This window comes from Gorilla gorilla, chromosome 16, assembly GCF_029281585.2.
Source record: "Gorilla gorilla gorilla isolate KB3781 chromosome 16, NHGRI_mGorGor1-v2.1_pri, whole genome shotgun sequence".
Lineage (NCBI taxonomy): Eukaryota > Metazoa > Chordata > Mammalia > Primates > Hominidae > Gorilla > Gorilla gorilla.
In genome coordinates this window covers 33068011-33082976 of record NC_073240.2, presented here as the reverse complement: position 1 = coordinate 33082976, position 14966 = coordinate 33068011, and the positions used below count along the sequence as shown (strand labels likewise).

The 14966-nt window shown below is 48.9% G+C and overlaps 1 protein-coding gene across 1 annotated transcript; it reads right to left on the bottom strand.

Annotated features, from left to right (window-relative positions):
• Positions 1-3731: 3731 nt before the first annotated feature.
• On the bottom strand, positions 3732-4881 carry LOC115930778 (uncharacterized). The gene is given in 3 exon segments (XM_031002153.2): positions 3732-4127; positions 4129-4293; positions 4825-4881. Coding segments are annotated over 3 exon segments (618 nt in total).
• Between the last annotated feature and the right edge of the window lie 10085 nt (positions 4882-14966).

The following is a 14966-nucleotide window of genomic DNA, read 5'->3' as shown; positions in this document are numbered from 1 at the left end:
ACCAATTTGGGAGGCCGAGGTGAATGGATGACCTGAGGTCAGGAGTTCAAGGCCAGCCTGGCCAATACAAAAATTAGCCGGGCATGGTGGCACATGCCTGTAATCCCAACTACTTGGGAGACTGAGGCAGGAGAATCGCTTGAACCTGGGAGGCAGAGGTTGCAGTGAGCTGAGATCGTGCCACTGCACTCAAGCCTGGGTGACAGAGCGAGACTCTGTCTCAAAAAAAAAAAAAAGTTTCTTCCTTACATGTATGTTTCTATTAGTTTTTTTCTTGGTCTTTCTCATTTAGTCTGGTGTTGTCTTATGGCATTCCTAGTAAAGTTTTATCTGCCTCCAGAGAGTATTGACTTTGACTTTATGGCACACAATTGGAGTAAGGGCAGATCGCCTTCATCTAGTTTGTGACTAAGCTAGTTCAAAGCAGGTTTTAGGTTTTGTGACGGCTGGTCTATATTTTATTCATTTGGACTCCTAGGGGTGGCCCTTCCAGGGTCCCCACCAATGTCCCATCTCCTTCCTGGGACCCAAATTCTCATTAGGTCATTTCAGCCCTGTGAGAGTGCCAACATTCAGCTAGGCTCTCCAGCCCCTTAACTACCACTTCATATTCAGTTTCTTAGCCTCTTAGCCCTCTACTGTTGACCGATCACCAAATGTGGGAAAAGCACTAAGGACTGTCAGGATCACCTCCTAGGCCTGGTCACTCAAGTGCTGGCTGAGGTCTCCAATTACCTTCCAACAATTGTTTTTGGTGGTGGGGCACATTTTTGTCCAGTTTTTCTAACTGTTCCTATGGGGAGGCGAATCTGTAACAAGCTCCTCTGCCTTTAGTGAAAGTTGAAAACCTTCATCTGTCTCTTTTTTTTTTTTTTTTTTTTTTTTGAGATGGAGTCTTGGTCTGTTGCCCAGGCTCTAGTGCAGTGGCATGATCTCTGCTCACTGTAACCTCTGCCTCCTGGGTTCAAGCAATTCTCCTGCCTCAGCTTCCCGAGTAGCTGGGATTACAGGCGTGTGCCACCATGCCTGGCTAATTTTTATTTTTTTAATAGAGACAGGATTTCACCACATTTTCCAGGCTGGTCTCGAGCTCCTGACTCAGGTGAGCTACCTGCCTCAGCCTCCCAAAGTGCTGGGATTACAGACGTGAGCCACTGCATCCGGCCCATCTGTCTTTTAAGAAATGTATTTAATTTGAGGTATAATTTATATTCAGTGAAATGCACAGATCTGGTTTCCATTTTGATCAGTTTCAATAAATGCATTACCCATGTAACCCACCTCCTTTGAAGATATAGAGTATTTCTGTCATCCAGAAAGTTCTCGTATGCTTTCATCCTGTCTGGCACTCCCCCAGCAGCTGAAGAACGTGCTGAGGACATTGGTACAGGATTCTGGCCTCCCCAGAAGAGCTGCTTTGACAAGCCTTCTTGCCTTACCCAGCACTAAATCCCTGCCTGCTCTCTCAAAATTTCCATCTTTTAACTGATTGTACATATAACCCTCCCTCATCAAGTCAATAGATAAACAAACCCTGAAAAATAAACACCCCTTCCTGGCCCAGCAGCCCACAGCCTAATATTTACTGTATTCCCGGGCTTTCAGAAATGCAACTCGCCTGCCGGTTCACCCTCACTAGGGCGGCAGCTGCACGGGAGCTGCTGGGCTCACCCATTAAGCAAGAAGCCAATAGCTGGACAGTGACACTCAGACCCCAGCCTGGGTGAGCCTGGTTGAAAGCCCCCTTCTTTCCCGTCTGACAGGGGAGAAAGGGGGCGGAGCACACACAACTCTACTGCCCTCCGCATCCTTCAGCTGTGCTTCCTCCTGGGAGAGGGAGCCACTCATTAATTTGGCCAAAGCCTTCTTGAGGGCTGTAGGTTTCACAGGCTGGGTGTGTGGGGGCCACCATGCTAGAGAGAGAGGCTGGTGTGTCAGAAGGCAGCCACCTGGCCAGAGGGGGGTCAACCCCCTTGGCGACCTCCTTCCCCCAGCTGGACACAGAGCCCTGCACTCTCCACATGTGACTGTTCCCCTCAGAGCTGCTTCCAGGGGAGGGGTTCTAACCCTGTGGGTGGGGACATTGTGTTACTTTACAGTGGGCCATGGCTCCCTCTGACATCTCCAACTCAGAGGCAGTAGAGAGAAGATGAGAAATTCCCTGCCCCTCCTCCCTCAGCACCCCCACCTCTGCACACATCCACATGTGGAGACCCTGACAATGGGCCCTGGGAGTGCCGCCATCTGTGCCTGCTTTCCATGCCTGCAGCAGCCATGCCCACTCTCCAGACCCTCACCCGCCTCGCTCAGTAGACGCTGCACTGCCTGTGGTCCTGCCCCTACACCTGGGCCTCTGTACCCATCGGTTCTCCCAGTCTGGTTCTTATTCCTCGCAAAGAGTAGGGAGCCTGTAAGGTCACCTGTTGAGCAAGCTGGGGGAGAGAGTAGGGTGGGGCTGGGAGGATGAGGAGGAGAATCTCATGGTCGTTCTGGAGACTCAGCTGAGCAGAGTCTCTGCAGGCCCATTGGCTGCCTAGCCAGTGGTGATCCTGCTCCCACCCTCATTTCTTCTTTGTTAACAAAACCATGACCTCATTAAATATTGGACACCTATAAACCTCATGGACCCTCCTCCAGCCTCCCCGCCATGTATTGGTGAGTCTAAGTCAACTCTAGTCATTTCATTCCTCTGGACATTGATTGCCTTGGGCTTGGGCATGCGCTGCCTCTTCGCCTGAGCCTGAGCCACAGGTACCCTCTGCACCTACCACGCTGATGCACTGGGCCAGGGAGAGCGCCGTCTGGATGGAGATGAGCTGTGAGGAGCTGGCGGCTGGGCGGATCAGGTTGTGGTAACGGGTTTTGTTCAGAAGGTCGTCCATCAGCTTCTGCTCGGCAGGGCCATGCGGCAGAACCCTGCATAAACACACAGACATGCTGGGCCCTTGTGCAGCTGTCCCCCACTGCAGCTGACAGCTATGAAGCAGGAGCTGAGAGGGCCAGGGAGCACAGACACCCCGAGGGCCCGCTGAAGCAGTGAAGGGGCTGGTGGGCCTGGCTCTCCCTGGGGACTTCAAATGACATTCATGACAGAGCTCAGCTACCTCCTCCCCATGCCATACCTCTTCCTCCTCCTCCTCCCTCCGTCAATGAACAGCATCCCACGCTCTACACACCTGATACAAAACTGGGTGTCTCTTCCTGACCCCTCCCTTGGTTCACCCAAGTAGCCACCAAGTCCTGTCTGTCCTCCCATCTCCACGGCTACAGCCATGTCCCTGCCTCCCCCACCCTGCCCACCTTCTGTTCTCTCCACCCACACTCTGTCCGTGCCATCCATGTGCCATACAGTGGCAGACTGGCCTTTCTACAGCAAACTGGACTTGGGCCCTTCCCTACCCACAGCTCTCACAGCTGGAGGTGGAGTTGAAGCTCATGTTTTGGCTTGGCATTCAGAGCTCTTTCCCCCTCAGCACTGGCTTATCCAGAGTGCTCACAGTGCAGGGCAGGAGCCCCATGACTCAAATGTGGGTTTGGTGCAGAACTGGGTCTGAGGTGGTGCTTTCCCTATGAAGAGACAGGGCTGAGATGGGATATTCTGGGTTCAGAGTCAGATCTATGGAGTGCAAGGTTTCTCTGAGACACCAGATGGAGGGGTCCAGCTAGCAGCTGGCTCCTGGTCTGGAGCTTCAAGGAGAGGTCTCAGCTCAGAGCCACATTCAATAGCCAGCTTACATGCGGCCTCCTGCAGGGAGCCCCTGGAGCTTCCACAGCCTCAGTTCTGCCCCTCTGCATACCCCAGATCTCCTGCTAAGTGGCGTTTGGGTCTTCATGTCATCTCCCTCCCATGTCTGGGAGTAAAGGTGAGGTGCAGGGACTTGCGCTTGTGTACTCTGGTGTCTTAAGGGAGAGTGTGTCAAGTAGAGTGGAGGCGGCTTGGAAAGAGGGAGTCTCAGAGGAGAGTGAAGGACACGTGACCAGGCGAGCCTGGGAGCAGGAAGAGAGTGAGCAGAGGAAACTGCTGGGTCAGGGGAGCAGATGGGAGGATCAGGGAACGAGGGGGGCTGGAGAGGTGGGTGTGGGGACACTGGCAAGGGGCTGCCTGGCTCGCCAGGCTCAGGAGTTGGTTACATCCTCCCACAATGGCCAGCTCACCTGGTCGCTCCGAAGCCCTCCCTCTGTGGGTGGGACCAGAGGGCCCAGAGCACGGATGACCCAGTTGAGCAGGACTGAGGTGGACTCAGGTGGGTGCTGGGCTGGACTCCTGGCCGTAGGGAGCAGCTGCCACCCTGCCTACTGCATCCACATTCCAACTCGCTGCCTATCTGAGCAGATGCAATATTGGGCACCTTGTGGAACATGCTCCTGGTGCACCTGCTGCCTCCTGCCCTTCCTGCAGAGTGCCCGGGCTTTCCAGAGGGGATTCCTGTGGAGGCTTGGCCTAGATTCTGAGTCCTGCCTCTCATACCCGGGGCTGCTACCCAAGAGGCCAGCTGCTTGAGTACCCTGGAAGCCAGTCTGTAGCCCCAGGCTACAGCTGGGTGCATCCCACAGCCCTTCTTTAGTATACCTATTTGGACTGAGTGCTCATTTCATAGAGAGGGGTGTGTCTTTCCCCAGCCCATCTGGCATGTCTAAGGCAGCTGTGGAGTCAGAATCTGCAGCTCCCAGCCCCTAGCCCTGCAATAGTAGGAGAGGCTGGACTCCACATCTCTGAAGTCCCACTGGGCTGGTGCGAGTGGGCTCCCAAGTTCAGAGCTGCTGTGCAGGCTGTGGGGCTCATGCACCTGTTCTGAACCCACCTGATGTGCTCAGGTTACTCACCTTTGGGCCTGTCCTGCCTCTCTGGCATTCGGCTGACCCTGAGGGCCTCTCCCTCATCTTGATCACCAGCTATGGGCTCTGACTTAGAGGTTCCCAGAACCTTAGACCATTTGGCCGGCCCCCCATTTCTCAGCTGAGGAAACTGAGGCCAAAGAGGGGAAGCAGCTTTCTCAAGGACTCCCAGCAAGTCAGAGGCAGAACCAGGTCTAGGAACCTCTTTTTGACAGAGGTTCTGCCTGTCCGCTGAGCCTTCTTTAGTGCCTCATTAGCTTCCCCGTAAGGAGACTGCCCCACTGAGGCTGGAAATGGTGCTGTCCAGGGTGGTGTGTGCCGGTGACTGCGCCTCTGTTTGTACTTGTGAGTGTGTATGGGGGTGGGGATGAGGGGTGGGAATAAGCGGCAGGGATGCTGGGGGCTGGAATACACTCTGCCTCACCCCAAAAAGGGGCACAGCAGAGCCCAGCCAAGCACAGCACATGCTTCGACTTTCCAATCTGCTGAATGAGTGTGAGGCCGGCTAGGCCCAGAAGACAAGGGACAGGCCTTTCCCCACAGATGGCAGGGGGGCCCAGGATGGGTGGAAGATTTTGCCACAGCTTTGGGGGTCCCATCCCAGCCCATGGGCTGACTGTTAAGCAGAAAAGCCACCTCTAGGGGTCAGTCATGATCTAGTGATTCTGATGAGGAGGGGGCCCCACCAGCCTCTGTCCAGGGTCTTGTCTGGGAAAAACTGCTCCCTGGCAGAAACTGGCTAATAATTTGAGAGGAAGCCATAGCTGAAATCCTAAACTGTGTGAGTGTGTGTCCAGTTTGAAAAAGCATATTTGACCTAAACATTTATATTGAAAAAATGGAAAGATATTCCCCTTGTTTTGGAATACAAACTACAGAAAGTAACAGTTAACAGAATCTTATTGGAAAGGTCAGATACTGCATCTGGAAAGGCACAGTGATTTTCAACTGGGGTGTGTGTCCTTAACCGAGGAAGGGAAGGTGAGATTTATGTTTAGTAAAAGGCAGCTATGAATTTACCTTTTATAAAGAGCTTGCCATATACTATTAGTGCTTTTTCAATCATGTCAGAATCTGCCAGATGCCTGTGGAAATGCAAATTCCCAGGCTTCATTCCCAGAGATTCTGGTCCTGTGAGCCTAGGGTGGGGCCCAGCAAACTCTATGGGGTGGTGCAGGCTGCCCCAGGACCACACCAAGAAACACTGCAACTGGCCCCCACACACATCCCAGTCCCCAAATATGTAGGCAGGCATCTTATCTCCACAGAACAGATAGGGAAACTGAGGTCAGAGTGGGGAAAGAAATGTCATGGGGTCACCCAGGAAGTAGTAGCATAGCCACGATACACCCACTGCCTGCAGTCACCATCTCTGATGGCAGCTCCACCTCCCTACAGGAACCTTGCCTACCCCTACCCCTACCTCCTGTTGCCCCTATGGTGGGTCTCTGTCCAAGGAAGATGTAGCCCTGGTCCTCTAGGCTGACTGGGGCTCAGAGGAAAAGCTTGGCCCAGAGTGTGGGAGTTAGAAGGGTCCTTGGAATTCAGGTGGGGAAACTGAGGCCCAAAGAAGGCAGCCCTCACATTTGAACTCTGCCTGGAGAAGGGCTGGGTCTCTTTCCTGAGTGGTAGGTTTGACTTCACCAGCCTGGCCCTCAGTCAAGCTGGCTGTCCAGGCCCGCCACACCTCGGGGTGGGTGACCAGAGGCGGTAGTGCAATAAAACACGCTTCCTGGGAGATCCACGCCCATAGCTCAAAACATTCCAGGTCTGGTGATTTGGGCAAGCCCCCTTCTCTCTCAGCCTTGTTTCCCCATCTCTACAATAGCTGTGTTGCAGGAGACGTCTGTCTCAGACTGAGCTGCAGATTTTCTCCTGGCTGCCTTCACCGTCCAGGTTGCTGGCTCCTCTGTGTCCACTCTTCAAGACAGTCACCTCTTAGGTGAGGAAGGAGCCTCGGCCCTATCAGGAGTGGGAGCCGGTGCACCCCCAGCCTCCCAGGCTGCTGGGGATGACTTAGGCTGCCTGCAAAGCCGGTGCCATTCAGCGCCGCTTCCCAGGCTGCAGACGACCTCCAGGGAAGGAGACCCTGGCCCTCACAGCAGCTCTGAGAAGAGGTGGCCCCCACTCCAAACCTCGCCGAGCCACCCACACATTCCCTCAGCCCAAAGAGGCTTTTAGGAAAATGAATCATCTCAAGTTCATACCCATGGGATTGCTGAAAGAAAGGACAGTGCAGGGTGAGCGGGCATGAGGGAGTGCTGCTCTCTGCAGACTTTGCAGTGATGGCTCTTAGGAAAAGGGACTGGAATCTGGGAGGGTGACTAGCTCAGGGTTAAAGGGAGGGGATGGAGCTGGAGTGAGCTGGCCTCATCGTCCCCCTTGGGCCTTCCAGCCTGGGCTCAGGTGATTCAAGGGAGCAAGCACCTCCTTCTCCTGGCCAGGGAGTTCTCGCCACGTTCTGGAATCAGTACCATTCCCTTGGGGGCTGGGGGACAGAAACCACCTCCGGACCTGGCTGGAACTGCTGCAATTCTGGATCCAAATGGCCCCTGGCAGCTTCTCCATCTCCCTCTCAGTCCACCCCCCACCCCTCCCCCATGAGGGCCCCAACAGCAAATCTGACAACTGGAGGAACAAGGCAGGAAGGGCAGAGTCTGAGGGAGTGACCACCTTCAAAAGGCAGCTCTGTCACCTTCTCTCCAGGACTCTGAGGCTTGCTTTCATATTGCTCCCTCAACATCCTTTTGCTATAATCTGGCATGTTGACATATGGTCTTTAAAAACAAGAACACTGATGACGTGGAGCAGACTTCCCCTTTGGGACGGTGTGGAGAAGTTAGGGTTGAGGGCATCCTCTCTTCTGCAAACTGCAGCAGTAATAGGTGAGATATATAAAGTAAATAAAGGCCAGGTGCGGTGGCTTATGCCTGTTATCCCAGCACTTTGGGAGGCCGAGGTAGGCGGATCACCTGAGGTCAGGAGCTCAAGACCAGCCTGGCCAACATGGTGAAAACCGGCGTTTACTAAAAATACAAAAATTAGCCAGGCATAGTGGCACACACCTGTAGTCACACCTACTCAGGAGGCTGAGGCAGGGGAATCACTTGAACCCAAGAGGCGGAGGTTGCGGTGAACGGAGATCTCACCACTGCACTCCAGCCTGGATGACAGAGTGAGACTCCATCTCAAAAAATAAAAATAAAAAATTAAGTAAATAAAAAAGACACGCCCAGGCTGAAAAATAAGTTAATCACCTTCACGAATGAAAAGCAGTAAAGAAATGCAAAGTGGTTGGAGGCTGAAGAGCCTGGAGCCTGCTGGGCTTTGAAAACCAAAGACAGTGACAGGTCTTTTGGGATAAAGGGGGACCAAATGACTCCTAGCTAGAAGCTGAGAGCTTAGGTGTACCCCAGTACTTGAAAGCATGCTGGCCAGGTGCAGTGGCTCATGCCTTTAATCCCAGCACTTTGGGAGGCCGAGGTGGGCAGATCACGAGGTCAGGAGATCAAGACCATCCTGGTAACACGGTGAAACGCCGTCTCTACTAAAAATACAGAAAAAATTAGCCGGGTGTGGTGGCGGGCACCTGGAATCCCAGCTACTCGGGAGGCTGAGGCAGGAGAATCCCTTGAACCTGGGAGGCAGAGGTTGCGGTGAGCTGAGATCACACCACTACACTCCAGTCTGGGCGAAAAGAGCGAGACTCCATCTCAAAAAAACAGAACAAAATAAAACAAAACAAAAAACAACCAAGGGTGCTGGAGGGTGGGGGAGTCTGCTGCTGCTCTGTGGTCTGTATCCCTAGCTTTATGGGATGTATACCTTCCCAGTATCCCCAGGACAGGAGCTTGCAAATGCCGTAAAACCTGTAGGCCACTGCAAAACTGTCAACGTCAGGCTAGCAAAGGTGATAGGATTAAATAGGTTTTTATAAAAGTTTGACAAGTTTTTTTTAATAAAAGAAAAAGAGCTATTTAATTATCTATCAAGAATAATATAATCTTGGTACAAAGCTTGGCACAAAAGGATGTCCAAGGAAAGTTCACGATGGAACAGTCTGAATGACGAGTCTTTGTCACAGGGAGAGGGCACAGGGAAGTGCTTAGTGCTTGGCCTCTGGAGCCAGGAAATCCGGATTTGTATTCCTGCTGCCACTACTTATCCTCCCTGTGACCTTAGGGAAAATGACTTGCCTTCACTGGGCCTTCACTTCCTCATCGATAAAGGGGGAAATAACCTTTACAATAAGCCTTCTAGGATGAAATGAAATAATTCAAGGAAAGTAACTTAACAAGACCCAGAACATAGAAAACCAAATAGATGTTAGCTATTATTAACTGTTAGGAACATGAATTCCAAAACTTTAAGTAAAGTAATACCAAGTTGAATACAGCAATGTACACACACACAAATAATGCATCATGGTGAATTAGGTTTTATTACAATAATGCAAGGGCAGAGTCAACATCAGATAATGCACTATTAGCAAGCTAGCTTCCTTTTTTTTTAAGACAAGGTCTCACTGTCACCCAGGCTGGGGTGTAGTGTCAATATCTTGGCTCACTGCAACCTCCACCTCCCCAGCTCAAGCAATCCTCCCCGCAGCCTTCCAAAGTGCTGAGGTTACAGCTGTGCGCCACCACACCCAGCCCTATCTTCCTTAATGTAAAGCAATTATCATACTTAATAGTAAAATTTTAGAAGCGCTTTTCATCAAAGTTAGGACATAGACAAGGGTACCTTCTATTGCTGTCTCTACTGAACATGGCACTGGAGACCCTAGGTAATGTGTTAGGCTAATACATATGAAATTGCCATTTTTTTAAGGTTATGGAGTGCAGTGGCATAGCATCAGAAATGTATGTAATTCAACCTACAATAGAAATAAATCAGCTGGGGGAGATGGCTTATGCCTATCACCCCAGCACTTTGGGAGGCTGAGGCAGGAAGATCACCTGAGGTTAGGAGTTGGAGACCAGCCTGGCCAAAATGATGAAACCTCATCTGTACTAAAAAAAAAAAATACACAAAAATTACCCATGTGTGGTGGTGGGTGCCTGTAATCCCAGTTACTCAGGAGGCTGAGGCAGGAGAATCTCTAGAATTCGGGAGGTGGAGGTTGCAGTGAGCCAAAATCATTTCACTGTACTCCAGCCTGCACAACAGAGTGAGGCTCTGTCTCAAAAACAAACAAACAAACAAACAAACAAACAGAAAGAAAGAAAGTTTCAAGTTTTCTCCTTACACAATATGGATGTACTTCATAATGGACTTTCTCATCATGATTCATGAGTGAAGTGACATTCAAACTTGGTAGCTTTTCAGTAGAACTTCCTTTCCCAACATTTTTTTCTGTTCCTTTAATGATGGCAATATCTGAGAGCTCTGAACATAAGTCAAAGGTTTGATTATTTTTCATGTGGCTGGAAATTTTTGCCCTCTGTCAAACTTGGAAATTTTTTCCTCTGCCTGGAACTTTTTGCCCCGCATCTTCCAATCGCCCCCTGTGTCCTCTTGTTATGCCACTACCCTTTTTTGAGTGTGTCTATTTTCTGGCACTACAATACATTCTGGCACTACAAGGCTCATCTTGTGTTTTCTCGACCCTGACCCAGAATCAGCCATTACTTCAAGGAGCCCTGGTTCTGATATTGGAGAATGCTGTTAGAAACCAGGATGTGGTACTAGGCATGCTGATTTCTATTGGAGTGTCATATAAAAAATTTGTAAATTTTTTGTAGGTCCTCCCAGTGGATAGGATTAGGAAATAAAACATGCATACTAACCACACATATACACACATCTACATCTGTTTCTGTATCTGTCTGTGTACATATTAAAATAAACATGAGTTGATAACGAATGTTTCCGCTTTAATCCAAGCACAGATTTCATCCTAGCCTCCCCCTCTTCCTTCTTTTTAGCCTTTTCAACAGTGGGAAGTGTGGCTCTTGTTATGTACACTTTATTCACTTATTTGTTTGACCCTAGTATCATAAAGTAGTTCCATATGCCTGTGACAGATTGATTAACTGGAGTCCATTGTTTGTGGAGAAATATTTTTGTCCTAAGCCTTACAGCAGGGGTGGCCAAACTTTTGGCTTCCCTGGGTCACACTGGAAAAAGAAGAATTGTCTTGGGCCACACATAAAAATACACTAACACTAACAATAGCTGATGAGCTAAAAAAAAATCACAAAAAAATTTCATAATGTTTTAAGAAAGTTTACTAATTGGTTTTGGGCCACATTCAAAGCCATCCTGGGCTGCAGGTTGGACAATCTTGCCTTACAGTATCCAGTCAAAATACTGTTTTCCAAAATTAGTTATTTTCTTCTTCATCCCTTTCAGTGTGGCCACTATTTATAATGCAGTTTGGTTCATTAGTGTTTGTATTCCAAAAACACCCTCAGCCTTCCTATCCTGGTTTTAATGAATTATTAGGGTGAAACATAGTAAGAGTCGGAGCTATACAGAAAGGTCTACTCAGAGGTGCTTTGTTCCCTCCTATTCTGTTCCCACCACTCCTACTTTCCACTACTTTTTCCACTGACCCTGTGAGCATCATATTTATTGTTAATGGCAGTTACATTTTTACCAAGTGCTTACTATCTGTAGGCACTTGGTGTGTATTGCTTCTTCTGGTATTCACAGCAACCTCTTGAGGTAGGCACTATTATTATCCACACCGCCCCCCGCCGTTTTTTGAGACAGAGTCTCACTCTGTTGCCCAGGCTGGAGTGCAGTGGTGCGATCTCAGCTCACTGCAACCTCTGCCTCCCAGGTTCAAGCAATTCTCCTGCCTCCGCCTCCCAAGTAGCTGCAAGTACAGGTGCGAGCCACCACACCCATCTAACTTTTGTATTTTTAGCAGGGATGCGGTTTTGCCATGTTGGCCACGCTGGTCTCAAACTCCTGACCTCAGGTGATCCCCATTTTTTAGATGAGAAAGCAGAGTCCCAGAGAGCATAAGGAGCTTGTCCAGAGTGGCATCTCTGATGCATAACCAGTACTCAAACCAGTATTTTTCTGACACCAAGGCCTGTGTGTAAACTGTAAAAGGGCTGTTTGGTCCCTGCTTTCCTAAAGTTGTCTGATCCCTTCTCAGTCCAGGTCTTCCTGAAGCTTGGCACTTCTGAAGTCACCTTTCTGAAAACATTCTGGTAACTGTTAGATCCCTTGTTCTAGCTATTCATATGTTCTGTGTGGTTAAACAAGGTTCACAGTGGGCCACCTGGCCTTTGGAACTTGGCTGAAGAGGCTGCCTTCAATTCATCCTCCCCACCCCCATTTTCAAAACATGGGTTTCCATGTGTTAGTTGTAAATTAGGAAACATAACCATGTTTTGAGGCTTCATAGAAAACAAACGTCTGGGGTCACACAGGTTAAAGGAGGAACCAAATTCAACACTATCACTGTTCTATTCGGCAGGCAATTCTGGGGCCTTCCCGTGTCTCAGGTTCTGTACTAGTTGTTTCAGGACTTTGGGATAAACACAAACTATCCCTGCCCTCAGGGGGATTAAGGTCAGGTGTACAAATGACTCTAATGCGAGGCAAGGCTGGATTCAGTGCTGGAAGAGGAGGGCATACCTAACGCTATGGGAATTCAAAGAGGAAATGATCAGAATGAGGAGGGAGAGATGGGTCATTCCGGGAGAAGCTTCAGGGAAAAGCAACATTTGAAATGAGACTTTGGAGAGTGAGGGAGGTTTGGGCAGATGGATAGAGAGGATGTAAGGCCAGGGGAAAGGTTTGAGCCAGAAAGTCGGCTTGGGCAAGTGCATGGGTAAAAAAAGAAAATCCACTTTGGGAGGCCGAGGCAGGTGGATCGCCTGAAGTCAGGAGTTGGAGACTAGCCTGGCTCACATGGTGAAACCCTGTCTCTCCTAAAAATACAAAAATTAGCTGGGCATGATGGTGGGCACCTGTAATTCCAGCTACTCGGGAGGCTGAGGCAGGAGAATCACTTGAATCCAGGAGGCAGAGATTGCAGTGAGCTGAGATCACACCACTGCACTCCAGCCTGGGCAACAAGAGTAAAACTTCATCAAAAAAAAAAAAAAAAAAGAAAGAAAGAAAATCACAAGGCAGTGTGGGGAATGGTGAGTAATCCAATTTGGTTGTTGCAGAGAGGATGTAGAAGGAAGTGACAAGAGAGAAAGCCAGACAGGTGGCTTGGGGTCATCTTAAGGGCCTTTGTGCCAGTTAGGATGTTCCAGACTTCAGTCAGGCTGCCCAGCTCAGACTGGCTCAGACAATGAGGGGGTTTATTGGCCGTGTAATTGGGAAGTCCAGAGGTTCTAGGACTACAGAAAATTATTATTTAGTATTAGTTTGACAGCAACACCTTCTGTTTTCTGGGAGCAGGAGATGCTTGTCAAGCTGTAGGTCACTGAGTTGAATATTATCCTGCTTTATTAAATTGCCAAGGGCACAGTAATTGTTGAGAGGGGAGAAGTACACATGAAAGAAAACATGACCAGCTTAGAAATGTCAAATGATTATGACGTTGTTATAAATTATTATAATTCTTTGAGCGTCTACTATAAGTAGAGAAACTTGAGTTCCAGGTTGTGGGCTTGGTTCCGCCAACAATCAGGAACGTGGTTTTGCACGAAGCCCTTCTTTCTTCTATACTCTTCAGTGTCCTCACCTGCAAAATGAGGCCTTTATATATATGTGTGTATATATATATATATATATATATATTTTTTTTTTTTTTTTTTTTTGAGACGGAGTCTCGCTCTGTCGCCCAGGCTGAAGTTCAGTGGTACAATCTCTGTTCACTGCAAACTCCCCCTCCTGGGTTCACAGCATTCTCCTGCCTCAGCCTCCCGAGTAGCTGGGACCACAGGCACCTGCCACCACGCCCAGCTAATTTTTTGTGTTTTTAGTAGAGATGGGGTTTCACCGTGTTAGCCAGGATGGTCTCGATCTCCTGATCTCGTGATCTGCCCACCTCAGCCTCCCAAAATGCTAGGATTACAGGTGTGAGCCACCACGCCCGGCCAAGGCCTTTATTATATTAGGGTTCCTACTGTTTTTTAAAATACTTTTATTAAGTCCAACATTTTTATTAAGATCATTGTTTTTATACATGCCTATTTATGAAAGGGGTTTTCGAGTGTTTACCACTTTTTATTAGAAATAGAGACAGTAAGAATGTTTGACTTAATTGACACAGGCATAATTGAATGGGTATAAATGGCATGCCATAGAAAGAGAAAATTAAGTTGAGCTACTCTGTTGGTTTCACTGATGAGGGGATACATCATTCAAACAGCCAGGAATTAAATCCGTCCAACTCACAAATGGGGAAACCAGCTGTGTCTGTACCCATGGCCAGCCAGATTGAACACAAATCAGGAAAGTCAGTAACTTTTCCTCAGTTCTGAGGGACTTCAGTGGCTGCGGTTCATTTTCCTTTTGCTTCTGAAACAGTGCAAGTTGATGCTCGCCTGGACAGAGCGGCAGTGAGTGGTGGCGTCTGAAGGCCAGGTCTCTGTTGAGATGACTACACGTCGTCTCCCAGTGCCCAATGCATAGAAAAGATACACTACTTAAAGTGTGAGATGCTCAGTGAAAAATAAAATCTGGGGTTGAATCATCATGGGGGATACTGCATACTCTGTTTCCCCCCTGCAGATTTCCAATGCTCATTAGTTTATAGAGACTCTGAGAATTCCTACAGCAAAGGCACCTGCCGAGGTACTTACAAACTAGTTTAGCTAAACCAGACTTTCAACAATTGGTTACTAAAGACCACTCAAAGTCTGTCAACACTCTGTCATCTCTATGTAATGATAGAAGCATAGAAATTCAGGGTAAATGTGTAGAAATTTCTATAGAAACTTGACATTCTCCCAGCATCTGTATGTGACATCAGGGGACTTGTCTCAATGAGCAGTTACAGACCAACTGAGGTTTTGTCAGACTCGATAGAAAGATGCAGAGGCTGTGAGCTGCAAACGAGTCACATGCACAAGGACCACATTGCAAGCTGCGTTCTTTAAGGTTAGTTTGTCAACTATAGTATAATCTCACACATCTGAAAAATGGGAACATCTATTCTATAAAGTCTTATTTTTGCAATAATTTTAATTTTAAATCAAGCCAATGTTAGC